This window comes from Oryctolagus cuniculus, chromosome 2, assembly GCF_964237555.1.
Source record: "Oryctolagus cuniculus chromosome 2, mOryCun1.1, whole genome shotgun sequence".
NCBI lineage: Eukaryota > Metazoa > Chordata > Mammalia > Lagomorpha > Leporidae > Oryctolagus > Oryctolagus cuniculus.
The window spans coordinates 79348857-79363581 of NC_091433.1; the positions used below are offsets into that span (position 1 = coordinate 79348857).

General features: G+C 38.2%; 1 protein-coding gene across 2 annotated transcripts in view; it reads left to right on the forward strand.

Annotated features, from left to right (window-relative positions):
* Window positions 1-14725, forward strand: part of TNKS (tankyrase) — a 213598-nt gene that overhangs the window by 144721 nt on the left and 54152 nt on the right. For both annotated transcript variants that reach the window (XM_008274070.4, XM_051832511.2), the window contains 2 exons: window positions 2362-2453; window positions 2537-2615. In XM_008274070.4, coding sequence (XP_008272292.3) covers window positions 2362-2453; window positions 2537-2615 — 171 coding nt within the window. The remainder of the gene's footprint in view (window positions 1-2361; window positions 2454-2536; window positions 2616-14725) is intronic.

A 14725-nucleotide genomic window follows, 5' to 3' on the forward strand; every position in this document is an offset into this window, starting at 1 on the left:
AGAGAGCTGGACTGGAAGAGGAGCAACCAGAACTAGAACCCGGTGTTCATATGGGATGCCTGCGCCACAGGCAAAGGGTTAACCAAGTGAGCCACGGTGTCGGCCCCATTCTTATATTTTTTGCATGTAGAAAATTATAAGATGTGTTTCCAAAGATTTACGTCATCCTTTTGAGCAATTACATTCAAATACTAATTATATTCATACTGAAATTATGAATTATGAGATTATGAATTTTCTGTTCTATATCATATTGTCATTAAAATTATTCATCTTTTTTCTTCTAATGCACTTTCAGAAAGATTTATGTATTCTTCTCTATCACTGACTGCATTAAGGCAAAAGTATAGGGCCAGTTATTGCTCCTTAATTCAGTTGAAGCATCTGTGATATTTGTATCACAAACCTCTGAATATACCTTGCTTAATGTTCTCACACATATCTAACCCAAAAAGGTCAAACTTTAGTCAACATCTGCTGAAAACATTAAAAAATTCACAAGTAAGACAGGGCCAGCTGTATGTGCCCTCAAATCCATGATCCTCAAATGGGCTCGGATACATTCAAGATACACATGTTATGCCAGGAGGTACACATCACCACAGAATATACCTGAGTTATCTTTTTGGAGTATTCATTCAAAGTAACTAGTACTTTGAATACAATTACTCAAAAGGATGATGCAAGGAAGTATTTTTGTTTGATTGTAATACAAATATCAATGTAATATTTTCGAAGATTTACTTACTTAAGAAGTAGAATGACAGAAGAGAGGGGGACAGACAGGAAAAAAGAAATCTTCCGTCCACTGGCTCACTCTCTCAAGTGCCCACAACAACCAGGCCTGGGCCAGGCTAAAGCCAGGAATCAGGAGCTCCATCAGGGTCTTCTAGGTGGGTGGTGGTGAGTAAAGTACTTGAGCTATTATCCACTGCCTCCCAGGTATATTAGCAGCAAGCTGGATCAGACACGCAAAGTAGCAGGGACATAAAGCAGACACTCTGATAATGGGTGCAGGCATACCAAGCAGGGATTGTATCCACTGTCCCACATTGCCTACTCTCAAACGTTAATATTAAGATAATGCAGAAGGGGCCAGTGCTGTGGCATAGTGTGTAAAGCTGCCACCTGCAGTGCCGGCATCCCATGTGGGCACCAGTTCAAGTCCTGGCTGCTCCAATTCCAATCCAGCTCTCTGCTATGGCCTGGGAAAGCAGTGGAAGATGGCCCAAGTCCTTGGGCCCATGCACCCGCGTAGGAGACCCGGAAGAAGCTCCTGGCTCCTGGCTTCCAATTGGTGCAGCTCCGACCATCCAGTGACTGAACCACCAAATGGAAGACTCTCTCTCTCTCTCTCTCTGCCTCTGCCTCTGCCTCTGCCTCTGCCTCTCTGTTACTCTGCCTTTCAAATACATAAATAAATCTTTAAAAAATAAAAAATAGGGGCCAGCACCATGGTGAAGTTGGTTAACCCTCTGCCTGTGGCGCCGGCATCCCATGTGGGTGCTGGTTCTCTTCCAATCCAGCTCTCTGCTATGGCCCAGGAAGGCAGTGGAGGATGGCCCAACTCCTTGGGCCCCTGCACCTGCATGGGAAACCAGGAGGAAGCTCCTGGCTTCAGATCGCCGCAGCTCTGACTGTTGTGGCCATCTGGGGAGTGAACCAATGGAAGGAAGACCTTTCTCTTTGTCTCTCCCTCTTACTGTCTGTAACTCTTCCTCTCAAATGAATAAATAAAATCTTTAAAAAAATTTTTTAAAGCAGAATACAAAAGTTGTGTAATTATTACAGTAAAATATAAAATTTTTGAGACTATTTCTTCCCCTAAACAAATTCCCGAGGCTGTTACTTTTCCTATGCAATCCCTGGTCATATAAGCTTATTATACTATAGTGCTAGGTATTTATAGGCTTAGTATCCTATAGTGCTAGGTGTTTATAAGCTTATTATCTTACAGTGCTAGGTGTGTGGGAGAGACTGGGAAATATTGATGTGAGTGGCCTGTGGCCTAATGAAGCATTGAGTATTTTAGTTGGAGATTTCTGTAGCTTTGAAGAGTTAGTATTCTAATGCTTTCATTATTAGTATACCGCATAATTATTCACCAGCTAAGGGAAAAGAAACAAGATTTCTTTTAATGTTAACAAGAACATAATTTCACCTTGGTTTAAAGGCTTACGTTTTGTACTTCCAGTGTGTTTTGAGGGAATATGGATCATCCCCAGAAGGTAGACTATATCATCATGTTCTGATGCTCTCTGAGATAACCATGTTCTAAATCATCAACAGGTGCTAGTTAATTGAGAAATCTACTTTTAAGCAGAAGTTTATTTTACTAACTTAGTTTTGTTTCCTTTATAGCATTGTGCTGTGGCTTCCCTGCATCCCAAACGAAAGCAAGTGACGGAATTGTTACTTAGAAAAGGAGCAAATGTGAATGAAAAAAATAAAGAGTAAGTGTGATTGCAGAAGGAGCTGTTCCCTCTTACAGTCAAAGTCGGAGAGGAGATTACCTTTTCCTTTCTCTTCTCTGCAGTTTCATGACTCCCCTGCATGTTGCGGCAGAGAGGGCTCACAATGACGTCATGGAAGTGCTGCACAAACATGGAGCAAAGGTGAGGCTCACACTGGCAGTGAAGTGCCTGGCTCTGCAGCCTGCTACTTCTCTGGTGGTTTACCAGAAGATCGTTTATGTAAATGCTGATGTCATCAGGCCATCGTATCTGCACAAATGATAACTGGATTATCTTACCTGTTTAAAAATCTTAACTAATTTGTGTTTAGATGATTTCTAAACTTGTCAAAACCTTCATAATGTAACACATCCTACTAATTTTGCAAAAATATCAAGAATTTTACAGAATTTCAGTTAAGATGTTAGCATAATTAATCACATTAAAATAAGCATTATAATTTACTAGACACAATTAGCAATGCCTCGCTTTCATTGGCCCCATGTATCTGTATGAAATATTTTCAGAAAAGAGCCATTGGGACCAGCTGTCAAAAATGAACTTAGATTCTCAGACCCTCGAATCTCTGTGTCACAATTTTTGTAAGATTTTGAAGTCTTTAAAATTAGAGCCCAAAGATATTTTGTACCATTTGTAATTATTTCATCCTTTTCTCATCCTTTATAATTTCTATTTTAAGAGTTTTGTATAGTAATCCAGTACAGCACTTCTTAGATATAATTTACAATGAACACACGTACATATTTGAGAGGGTTCCCAAAACATTTTTTCACTCATAGAGTACATGATCCAAAAACTTGAATTTCACTGCTTTAAAAGGACATTTGATGATTTTAATTAAAAAATAGAAAGGAGTAAGACTAAAAAAGAATAGAGTTCTCTACATTTATTACCTGTTTTGTAGCTACAACTACTACCTTATATGAGTAATATCTTCTTGCTCTGTCAAGGAGAAAATACTAAGCTAAGCAGGCTTTCTGCTATACTTATGAGCATCATAAGTTTCTTGTTGACCTATCTGTCTTGTAAATATTTTATGACATTTATTATGCTCTTGAAAATCCATGAATAATGCCCTTCATTTTAGGAAAATAAAATCTATTTATTGTCCCCTGTGAGTCATTTCATTTCATAAACATTCAATGAAAGCAACATTATTTTATAACCATCCTAGTTAGCATTACCCTGGTTCTGTGGCTCTCAATCTTTATCTGCCTTTCATGTGCATAATCCGTTCTCATGAGTAACATTTTAGTTCATCAGTGAGGCATGTATAATTTTTAAACACTCAGCCAATGATCCAGAATGGCTTCTGAATATACTCCCTAGTCTTTCCTCTACAGTTCAGCTGAATTGAGAACTCTTGCTATGAGGCACTTTGAAATGGAGGGAAAAAAGTCACATTTAATACGAATAATAAGTCAATAGATAGGAATTGCCACCATTACTCTCAGATCACAGATGCCATATCTACTGCTGTTCACTCATTCCCTTGTTCCAAAGCAGTATGCTATCCCTCAGGGTTGGGGTATCTGGTGATTAATATCTTAGTAAAATCTCACTTTGCACTGTTGGCCCCCAGCTTTCTCTTACTTAGTTCCCTCCCCCGGGGGTGGGGGTTGTAACTCATGATATCTAATTCATTTTCAGGCAACTCTTAATTCCATTTCATTCTGGAAGCACCTTTGGAACAAGCAGCTTCATCTTTAAATTAGGACTCACCTGCTTACGCTCCTCCCACTACCCTGTTGCCCTCCCATCCCCTTAATGAGTTAATTTCTCAGACTAAGGCAGAAGAATTTTAGAGGGAGACTAATTACCATCACCTAATTTGTTTTAGACATAACTTAGTATTTTTATGAGTCAAAATATTCTTTTTGTGCAAAGATTGGTAATAAAAACAAAGTTTAGTTTCATTATGCAAGTGAAATTGAACGTACTGCACAGATAACCTTAACAGACATGCTTTTTTTAGTTTAGAATCCTCCACTTTCTAGTTTGGTGACTTTGAACCACATTTCCTCCAGCCTCAATTGATTCATCAGTGATTTGCAAAAAAATAAAGTAAAATAAAAATAAAAAATAAAAAACCTTGCCTACAGGCTTGTTTGTAAAACTCAAATGGGCTTGTATCTTAAAGCACATAGTATAGTTCTTAGTATACAAACAATGCATTAATTACGAATGGTTATGAGCATTTTTTCCATATTTGTCTTTTCAGACACTTGTATACTGTTTATTTCCATTTAATTATGTAATTTTTCTAAAACAGACATTTAATCCCTATTAGCATGTAAAATGATCAAGACAGTGCATTTTCCCATGAGAAATACCCATTTGGAATTAATATAGTTATCAAACTTGACTGATCCTGAATCAATTTAGCAACATCACTAGTAAAAAAGGAAGACAAAGAGAAAAGCCACTTAAGAAGGGATGATTTTAATGTTTAGGAATGAATTGGGTGTTAGAATGGACTTAGAAAAGGATGATAAAATGAACATAAGAAAGCCAGAGAAAGTGCTTCTAGGTTTTGATAATGATTTTATACTTAGATTTCATGTGATAATTGGACATTTAGGTAGAAGTCCATTTAGATAAAGCCAACAATAAAAGATATGGCAATAGGAAACCACTGACATAGTAATCTTCCATTGTGAGGGTGGATAGGGGCTCCAGTAGAGAATCCCTAGAGAGATTGAGGGCTAAATTAAGATGTTTGAGAATTACCTGTGTTTATAGAGCAGTAATGCAAAGAGGAAAGAAAAGCTTTGTCACGGTAGCTACTGAGTGCAGTGAGAACACGAAGAAGGAGTAGGTGACCCATGCTGCAGAAAGAAATCAAGCTAGACGGGGACATTTAATTTCCCCATTTTCAGATGAGAGCTCTGGTAGCTTTGGAAGATACCCTGGAGATATAGAAGTTGTGGCAGTTGGGATCTTGGCAAGAAGCAGCAAACTCAAAGTGAATAATTTGACAAAAGTTCTAACAAAAGGAATACAAAGGTATAGGCAAAGTTTAAGAAAATCAGCAAGGATTGAGATGGCTCTAGCAGCAAGTGGGGAGTCAGTGCCACCCCTGGCTTCAAGAGGCCACAGAAGGTAAAGGTTACTGTGAACAAGAGAACACAGCTATCTAGTGAGAGCCATCAGCAGCACCTGTAGTGCTGGTTTTTGTTTTTTTTTTTTTTTTTTAAGATTTTATTTATTTATTTTGAGAGGTAGAGTTACAGACAGTGAGAAGGAGAGACAGAGAGAAAGGTCTTTCATCTGCTGGTTCATTCCCCAAATGGCCGCAATGGCTGGAGCTGAGCTGATATGAAGCCAGGAGCCAGGATCTTTTGGGTCTCCTGTGTGGGTGCAGGGGCCCATGGACTTGAGTCATCTTCTGCTGCTTCCTCGGGCCATAGCAGAGAGCTGGATCGTGGAGCAGCTGGAACTAGAACCCACGCCCATATGGAATGCCGGCACCACAGGCAGAGGATTAACCTACTGCACCACAGTGCCAGCTCCAGGGCCTGTAGTCTTATTCTGTTCCCCTCACTCTTCACTGCTTACTATCTCCTGCTGGTGTGAAATCCGATAAAAGTTGAAGACAGAAGATCCTGTAGGATGTGGTCCATACAAGTGATTTTCCGAGGATATACAACAGGATGAGCAATGGATATAGATGTGGAGGGGCAAGCAGGAAATATTCAGCAAAAGTTTAGAAAACAAATGGCTGGGAAGCAAAGGAGGGTTATAAGGAAGTGGAGGTATTCTAAGAAAACTACTTTTACTAGGAATAGACTTCTGTGCTTCAAAAAAAAAATTATGTTTGATGTGCCCTGCTTTGCAAGATTACTACAAAGCCTAAATAAGACTAAGAGGTTTAATCCTTCATGGGGCAATTTTTTTTCTTTAGTATTGTTAGTCTACCCTGGCAATCTACCTTCTATCACGAATGAATTGTCTGCTGTCATTATTGAGGGGAATTATACCCAAAATGCATGTGCAATTATTAATACTTAAAAGTAGAAAGTTTAATTCAGAAGAGCTTTTTTCAGATCTGAAACATTGCTCTTTTGCCATTAGTGTTCATCTGTTAAATGCCTGAAACATTAATGAATTTCTTTTGATTGTTCACATTTTAATTTGACAGATTTATTTATATTGTATACAAGAAGATATTGTGACAATAGTAATTCACACTTAAAAGGCTTATTTCTCACATTGAGAGGTGATCACAAATCTACTCACTTTGGGAAAATGTGTTAGCTCATTATAAGGGTTTTATTATACTATTCTAGAAGTGGATTAATAAATAGATTCTTGTAACATCAAGGTGTTAAAAGTACTTTTTAAGATACTAGAGATCTTTTATCTGAGGTTTGATCATATCAAAATGAAATCCAAAATAATCAGTATCACGTGGGCATTTTGGTTACCTGTAACAGACTAAATGAATCTAGATTGAAAGTGCAAATGGAAATCTATTTTTTTGCTACTATAAATGTCAGTTACATCTGTGAATTAACTGTATGTAGGAATGATAGCTGAGATTAACAGAAGACCAGCATTTTCAGTACTGTTGTATACCTTGGCACTCTCTCTCCCTCCCTCTTTGAAGTCACGTCATTCCTTTTCTCTGCTGAACTTTGTTCATCTGCTTCGTTCTTCTTTCTACAGACTGGGTTCTATCTGATTTCTCTGTCATATAAATACAATATTTCAACCTCTATTTTGCCTGTACTGACAGGTACACCACCTGCACCTGGTTCAGTCTCTTCAAGTCTCAGGGATGAGAAAAGAGATCATGAATGAGACAAACTTGTTCACATGGCCATTGGATTGATGACATCTAGTCTACTCTGTTATTTCTCAGGGCATATGAGCTAAGTGAGGTCTTGCCCTTTAACAGAGCAAAGAAAATACATACCGTTGTAATATCTATATATGACTCTTTTTTGATTTTTTGAGGAATTTGAATGTTTCTTTTAAAATTACTCATGAAGTGTGGGCATTGTGGTGCACCTGTTTAAACCACTGCTTGCAACACCTATATCCACTGTCGGAGTGCTGATCTGAGTACCAGATACTCTGCTTCTGATCCAGCTTCTCGCTGATGCATTATAGGGACAGTAGGTGATGGCCCCAGTGCCTGGGCCCCTGTCACCCACCAACCCACATGGGAGACCCAGACAGTGTACCTGGCTCCTAGCTTCAGCCTGGCCCAGTCCTGGCTGTTGTGGCCATTTTGGTGGTGCACCAACTGATAGACCATCTCTCTTTGTCTGTCTGTCTGTCTCTCTTTCTATCACTCTTATCTTTCAAGTAGAGAAAAATAGACATTTAAAAAATTTTTATTAATATAAAGAAAACTGATTTGTTGTATTTCATAGGTACAATTCTTAGAAGATAACCATACTTTCCTTCTTTCCCCCCTTCAATTCTCCTTTCCTTCCTTTTTTCTTTAATTTTTGAAGAAAAAAACCCCATAATTTCAATCCAGTCAAATCACTGGCTTAATGCACCACTAACCATAATATTCAACAAGTGAAAAAATAGAAAGACCATGGTTCCACAAGAGTATAAACAAGTACTAAAAAAAAAAAAAGAATCAAATCTCAAGATGTACATTTTGTTCCTATACATTTTTGTATCCTATATTAACTGCTACATATCAGAGAAAATAGGATATTTTTCTTTTTGAGGCTGGTTTATTTCACTAAGCATGATGGTTTCTAGTTACATCCATTTTGTGGCTAAAGACAGGATTTCATTCTTTTTGATGGCTGAGTAATATTCTATAGTGTATGTATACAACATTTTCTTTATCCATTTTGCTTATGGACTTCTGGGTTGATTCCTTATCTTAGCTATTATGAATTCAGCTACAATAAACATGAGGGTACAAATAACTCTGTTATATATTGATTTAATTTTCTTTGGGTAAATTCCCAGGAGTGGGGTGGCTGGGTCATAGGGTAGATCTATTTTCAGATAACTGAGCCAATCTCCATACTGTCTTCCATAATGGTTGTACTAGGTTTACATTCCCACCAACAGTATCTTTCCCAGCATATTTTTTTTTTTTGATGATAGCCATTCTGACAGGGGTGAAGTGAAACCTCACTGTCGTCTTTATTTGCATTTCCCTTATGACTAGTGATCTTGAGCATTTTTTCCTGTGTCTGTTGGTCATTTGTATTTTATCCTTTGAAAAATCCCTGTTCATGTCCTTTGCCCATTTCTTAACTGGATTGTTTTGTTATTCCTGAGTTCTTAAGCTCTTTATATAGCCTGGATATTAATCCTTTATCAGATACATGGTTTGCAAAGACTTTCTTCCATTCTATCAGTTGCCTCTTCACTTTGTTGAGTGTTTCCTTTGCAGTGCAGAAGATTTTAGCTTGATGTAATCCCTTTTGTCTGTTTTTGCTTTATTGCCTGTGCTTCTGAGTTTTTTTCCCAAGAAGTCTTTGCCTATGCCAGTGTCTTGCAGAGTTTCCCAGATGTTTTCATCTAGTAATTTGATGGTATCAGGACATAGATTTAGATCTTTGATTCACTGAAAGTTGATTTTATCATAAGGTCTGAAGTAGGGGGTCTTGCTTCATACTTCTACATGCATAAATCCAGTGCACCATTTGTTGAAAAGACTGTCCTTTCTCCAGGGATTGATTTTAGCTTGTTTGTCAAAGATCAGGTGGTTGCAGCTGTGTGGGTTAATTCTTGAGCCTTCTGTTCTGTTTTATTAGGCTCCATGTCTGTTTTTGTAGCAACTAGGCTGTTTTGGTTATAATTGCCCTGTAGTATGTCTTGAAATCTAGTATTGTGATGCTTCTGGCTTTGTTTTTGTTGTTTAAGACTGCTTTAGCTATTTGGGATCTCTTGTGTTCCCACATGAATTTTAGCGTTCTTTTTTCTAGATTTGAGAAGAATGTCTGATATTTTGATTGGGATCACATTGAATCTATAAATTGCTTGAGTAGTATGGACATTTTGATGATGATGATCCATGACCATGGAAGATTCTTCCATTTTTCTGTGTCTTCTTTTTTCTTTCTTTAATGTTTTGTAATTTCATTGTAGAGATCTTTCACATTCTTGGTTAAATTTATTCTGAGGCATTTAAAATTTTTTGTAGTTCTGTGAATGGGATTGATCTTCAAAGTTCTTTCTTAGCCCTAGCGTTGTCTGTGTATTCAAAGGCAATTGATTTGTGTGTGTTGATTTTATATTCTGCAACTTTACCAAGCTCTTCTATGAGTTCCACGAGTCTGTTAGTGGAGTCTTTGGATTCCCCTATATATATAGGATCCTGTCATCTGCGCATAGGAATAATTTTACTTCCTCCTTTCTAAGTTTTATACCTTTGATTTCTTTTTCTTGCCTAATGTCTCTGGCTAAAACTTCCAGAACTATATTGAATAGCAATGGTGAAAGTAGGCACCCTTATCTGGTTCCCCATTCAATATGCTGGCTGTGGGTTTGTCATTTATTACCTTGATCATGTTGAGGAATGTTCCTTTTATACTCACTTTGCTTAAGGTTTTTATCATGAAAGGATATTGTATTTTATCACATGCTTTCTCTGCATCTACTGAGATTTTTTTTTTATTCTTCAGTTAATGTAACATATCACATTTATTGATTTGCCTGTGTTGAGCCATCTCTGCATACCAGGGATAAATCCTACTTGATTTGGGTGAATGAACTTTCTGATATGTTGTTGGATTAGCTTAGCTAATATTTTATTGAGGACTTTTGCATCTATGTTCATCAGGGATATTCTCTTTCTTTGTTGTATCTTTTTCTGGTTTTGGAATTGAGGTGATGCAGGCCTCATAGAAGGAGTTTCAGGGAATTCCTTCCTTTTCAATTGTTTTGAATAGTTTGAGAAGAATTGGAATTAGTGAAGCCATCCAGTCCTGGGCTTTTCTTTGTTGGGAGGGTCTTTATTATTGATTCAATCTCTGTCTTGGTTATTCATCCATTTAGCTTTTCTATATTTTCATGACTCAGTTTGAGTAGATTGTATGTATCCAGAAATCTGTCCATTTCTTCTAGATTTTCTGGTTTGTTGGCATATAACTGTAGTATTTCCTGATGATTATGTTTATTTCTGTGGCATCCATTGTAACATCTCCTTTTTCATCTCTGATTTTATTAATTTGGGTCTTTCCTCCCCCTCTTTGTTGGGGGATTGTAATTGGGCCAATGGTATATCAATTTTTTTTTTTTTTTTCAAAAAAAAAACAGCTCTTCATTTCACTGATCCTTCATATTGTTTTATTGGTCCAATTTTTTTTTTTTTTCCTTCTCTACTTTTAATTATTTCTTTCCTTCTAATTTGGGGTTTGGTTTGTTCTTCTAGATCCTTGAAATGCATTGTTAGATAATTTATTTAATACTTTTCCAATTTCTTGATGTAGGTACTAATTGCTATAAACTATTTTAAAATTAATTTATTTATTTGAAAGTCAGAGGTACAAAGAGGAGAGGCAGAGAGAGAGAGAGAGAGAGAGAGAGAGGTCTTCCATCGATGGTTCACTCCCCAGATGGCTACAATGGCCGGAGCTGCACTGATCTGGAGCCAGGACCCAGGAGCTTCTTCCAGGTCTCCCACACGGGTGCAGGGGCCCAAGGACTGCCTTCCCAGGCCATAGCAGAGAGCCGGATCAGAAGTGGAGCAGCCAGGTCTTGAACTGGCGCGCCCAAATGGGATGCCGCCACTTCAGGCCAGGGCTTTAACTCACTGCGCCACAGCGCTGGCCCCTAAACTTTCCTCTTACTACTGCTTTTGCTGTATCTGATATGTTGAATTATCATCTTCATTCATTTCTAGGATTTTTTTTTATTTCCTTTCTGATTTCTTCTATGACCCCCTGTTAATTAGGAGCATGTTGTTCAATCTCCATGTATTTGTGTATTTTCTAGAGTTTCTTTTTTTTTTCTTTTTTTTTTTTTTCAGGCAGAGTGGATAGTGAGAGAGGCAGAGAGAAAGGTCTTCCTTTTGCCGTTGGTTCACCCTCCAATTGCCGCCACGCCTGGCGCTCTGCAGCCGGCGCACCGCGCTGATCCAAAGGCAGGAGCCAGGTGCTTCTCCTGGTCTCCCATGGGGTGTAGGGCCCAAGCACTTGGGCCATCCTCCACTGCCTTCCCGGGCCACAGCAGAGAGTAATAACACTGAATGTAAATAGCCTGGAAGAGAGGCAACCGGGAAAGAATCCAGCGCCCCAACCGGGACTAGAACCCAGTGTGCCAGCACCGCTAGGTGGAAGATTAGCCTATTGAGCTGCAGTGCCAGCCCTAGAGTTTCTTAAGTTGTTAATTTCCAGCTTCATTCCTTATGGTTAAAAAAGATAAGTGCTATGATTTCAATTATTTGAATTTGTTGAGAATTTCTTTATGGACTATCACATGACCTGTCATAGAGAAAGTTCCACGCACTGATGAAAAGAATGTATATTCTGTAGCTGTGGGATGAAATGTCTTATAAGTTCATTTGGTCCATATGAAGATTAGTTCTGTTGTTTCCTTGTTGCTTTTTTGTCTAGTGGATATGTCCATTGAAAAAGGCAAGGTGTTGATGGCCCCCCTTATTGTGTTGGAGCCTATGTCTCCCTTTAGATCCATTAACATTTGTTTTAAATAGCCAGCTATCCTGGAATTGGGTACATATACACTTAGGATAGTCACATCTTCCTGTTGAATTGATTCTGTAAACATTACCTAATGCCCATCTTTGTCTCTTTTACACAGTTTTTGTGTGTAAGTCTGTCTGATACTAAGATGGCTACTATTAAGATGCTCGTTTTTGCTTTCTGTTAGTATGGAATATCTTTTTCCATCCTTTCGCTTTCATTTTCTGTGTATTTTTGTTGGTGAGGTGTGTTTCTTGCAGGCAGCAAATAGATGGTTCTTGTTTTTTATTCCATTTAGCCAGTCTATGTTTTTTAATAGAAAAATTAAGCTATTTACATTCAGTGTTATTACTGATATGTAATGACTTGGTTCTGCCATATTTCCATAAGTATTCCTGTTATTTGCTTTGGGTTTCCTTTGCACTTTTATTAGGAGATTTTCTAAAGTTCCACATGAAGTTTAAAAGCTTATAAATAATAATATACTCAAATTCAGCTGATGGGCCAAAATCTAGTTCCATGTTTTGTTGTGAGTTATAACACGTAAAGGATTAAAAACCTTTTTAGGTAGTCATTGCCATGTCAGAATTCTAGTTAAGAATTGAATTTGTGTTCCTTTGACTCTTTCATTACTCATAGGAGGTGCTATAACTATGTACAAATTAGCAAGGATAATGACCTTCAAATAACATTAAAAATGTTAGAATAAAATAGTATTTTTATGAGAGATAAAATGAATTGATTATTTTTAATATTAAGCATTTCAATAAACCTTGGCATTTCGCTTTTTTTTTCTTTCATATTTCCAGGGAAAGAGGTTTTGGTTAGTTCAGGTGTTAGGGAACATTTTTTTGCCAAAGGCCATTTGAATATTTGTAACATAATTCATGGGCCATACAGAATTATCAACTTAAAAATGAGTCTGTTATAGATTTGTTGAATTTCAAGTCCTGACTACTGTTGCCTTAGCAGAGCTAGACCAAATGTTTTGTGAGCTCTACATTCCTCACTCCTGGGGTAAATCAAGGATATTTTAGTAGTTTGTAAACCTCAGTCTAGAATTTGATTTCAAGTACTCTTAAGAGTTGAAGCAGACTTTGTATTCCTGTGATATTGTATCTTTTTTTTTTTTTACTCAAACCAGGGCACTTTAAGCAATGAAAAAAATTAATAGGCTTTAATAAGTCTCCAAAAGAGAAACAAAAATTAGAGATCTGAAACAGGTCTGTGTCCTGATGGACAGAGACGATAATCCGGGGAACAGGTAGCAGATGTATTAAAATCATTTTAGGTTGAAGGTAAGAAACATTATCTGCACACCATCATTTGTCACCAAAACTTTAAAAGGCTAACTTTGTTGAATATTGTTAAATGATTATACCAGCTATTATATATGTATGTTTCTGGAATTGGTTTTCTGACAGAAGATAGTTTCCTAGTGTTACCTTCCTGAAGCTGGATTCTGCTCATACCACCTGCCTATTCCAGAATTTCCCATGGTCTCTCCAAGTTCTGTGATAACAAAGGCTGAGCTCTCTCTTGGTATTCTCTGACTGAGAATACCAAGATCTTACTGCAGCTTATCTTTCCATATTTTCATTGTTTCCCTCTTCTGTACTTTGTGAACTAACTAATTAAACTTCTGACGATCTAACAAGCAAATCCCTTTGGTTTCCTGATTTTGGATCTTTATTTAAAGTATATTCTTGGGCCCGGCGCCATGGCTCACTTGGTTAATCCTTCGCCTATGGCGCCAGCATCCCATATGGGCACTGGGTTCTAGTCCCGGCTGCTCCTCTTCCTGTCCAGCTCTCTGCTGTGGCCCAGGAGGACAGTGGATGATGGCCCAAGTGCTTGGGCCCCTGCACCTGCATGGGAGGCCAGGAGGAAGCTCCTGGCTCCTGGCTTTGGATTGGCACAGTGCCAGCCATAGCGGCCATTTGGGGAGTGAGCCAACAGAGGAAGACCTTTCTCTCTGTCTCTCTCTCTCTCACTGTCTATAACTCTACCTGTCAAATAAAAAAAAAGTATATTCTTTAAAAAAAAAAAAAAAAGCCAGCTGGTTGGAATTAACCCACAAGTCATAGCTTCCCCAGTCCTTCAGTCTGAGAGACCATTTACTGCAGGGGAGGCTGGGTCTGGTGATTCTTGCTAGTAGGGATTGGTGAGAAAAATGTACTGGCAAAGCTTTCTTCTGTTTTAAAATGTATGTATGAATCTTCTCTTTTTTTGCATTGGATATGATTGTGTGAATGGGATGTGTGAAACTGCCCTAGTCATCTTTTTTGTATTTATTTGTTTACTTACATTTCATTTACTTGAGAGGCAGAGAGAGAAAGAGAAAATCTTTCATTCACTGGTTTACTCCTGAAATGCCTACAACAGCCAGAGCTGAGCCAAGCTGAAATCAGGAGCCTGGAACTCCATCTTTCTCCCATTTAGATTGCAGGGACCCAAGCCTTGGAGCCATTATCTGCTGACTCCCAGGCGTATTCGGAGGAAGCTAGACCAGAAGCAAGTAGCTAGGATTCAAACCAACACATAGATATGGAATGCAATCAAATCAAATGGTGACTTAACCCCCTGCACCCCAATGCCTGTGCCGACTCAGGTTTTGATCAC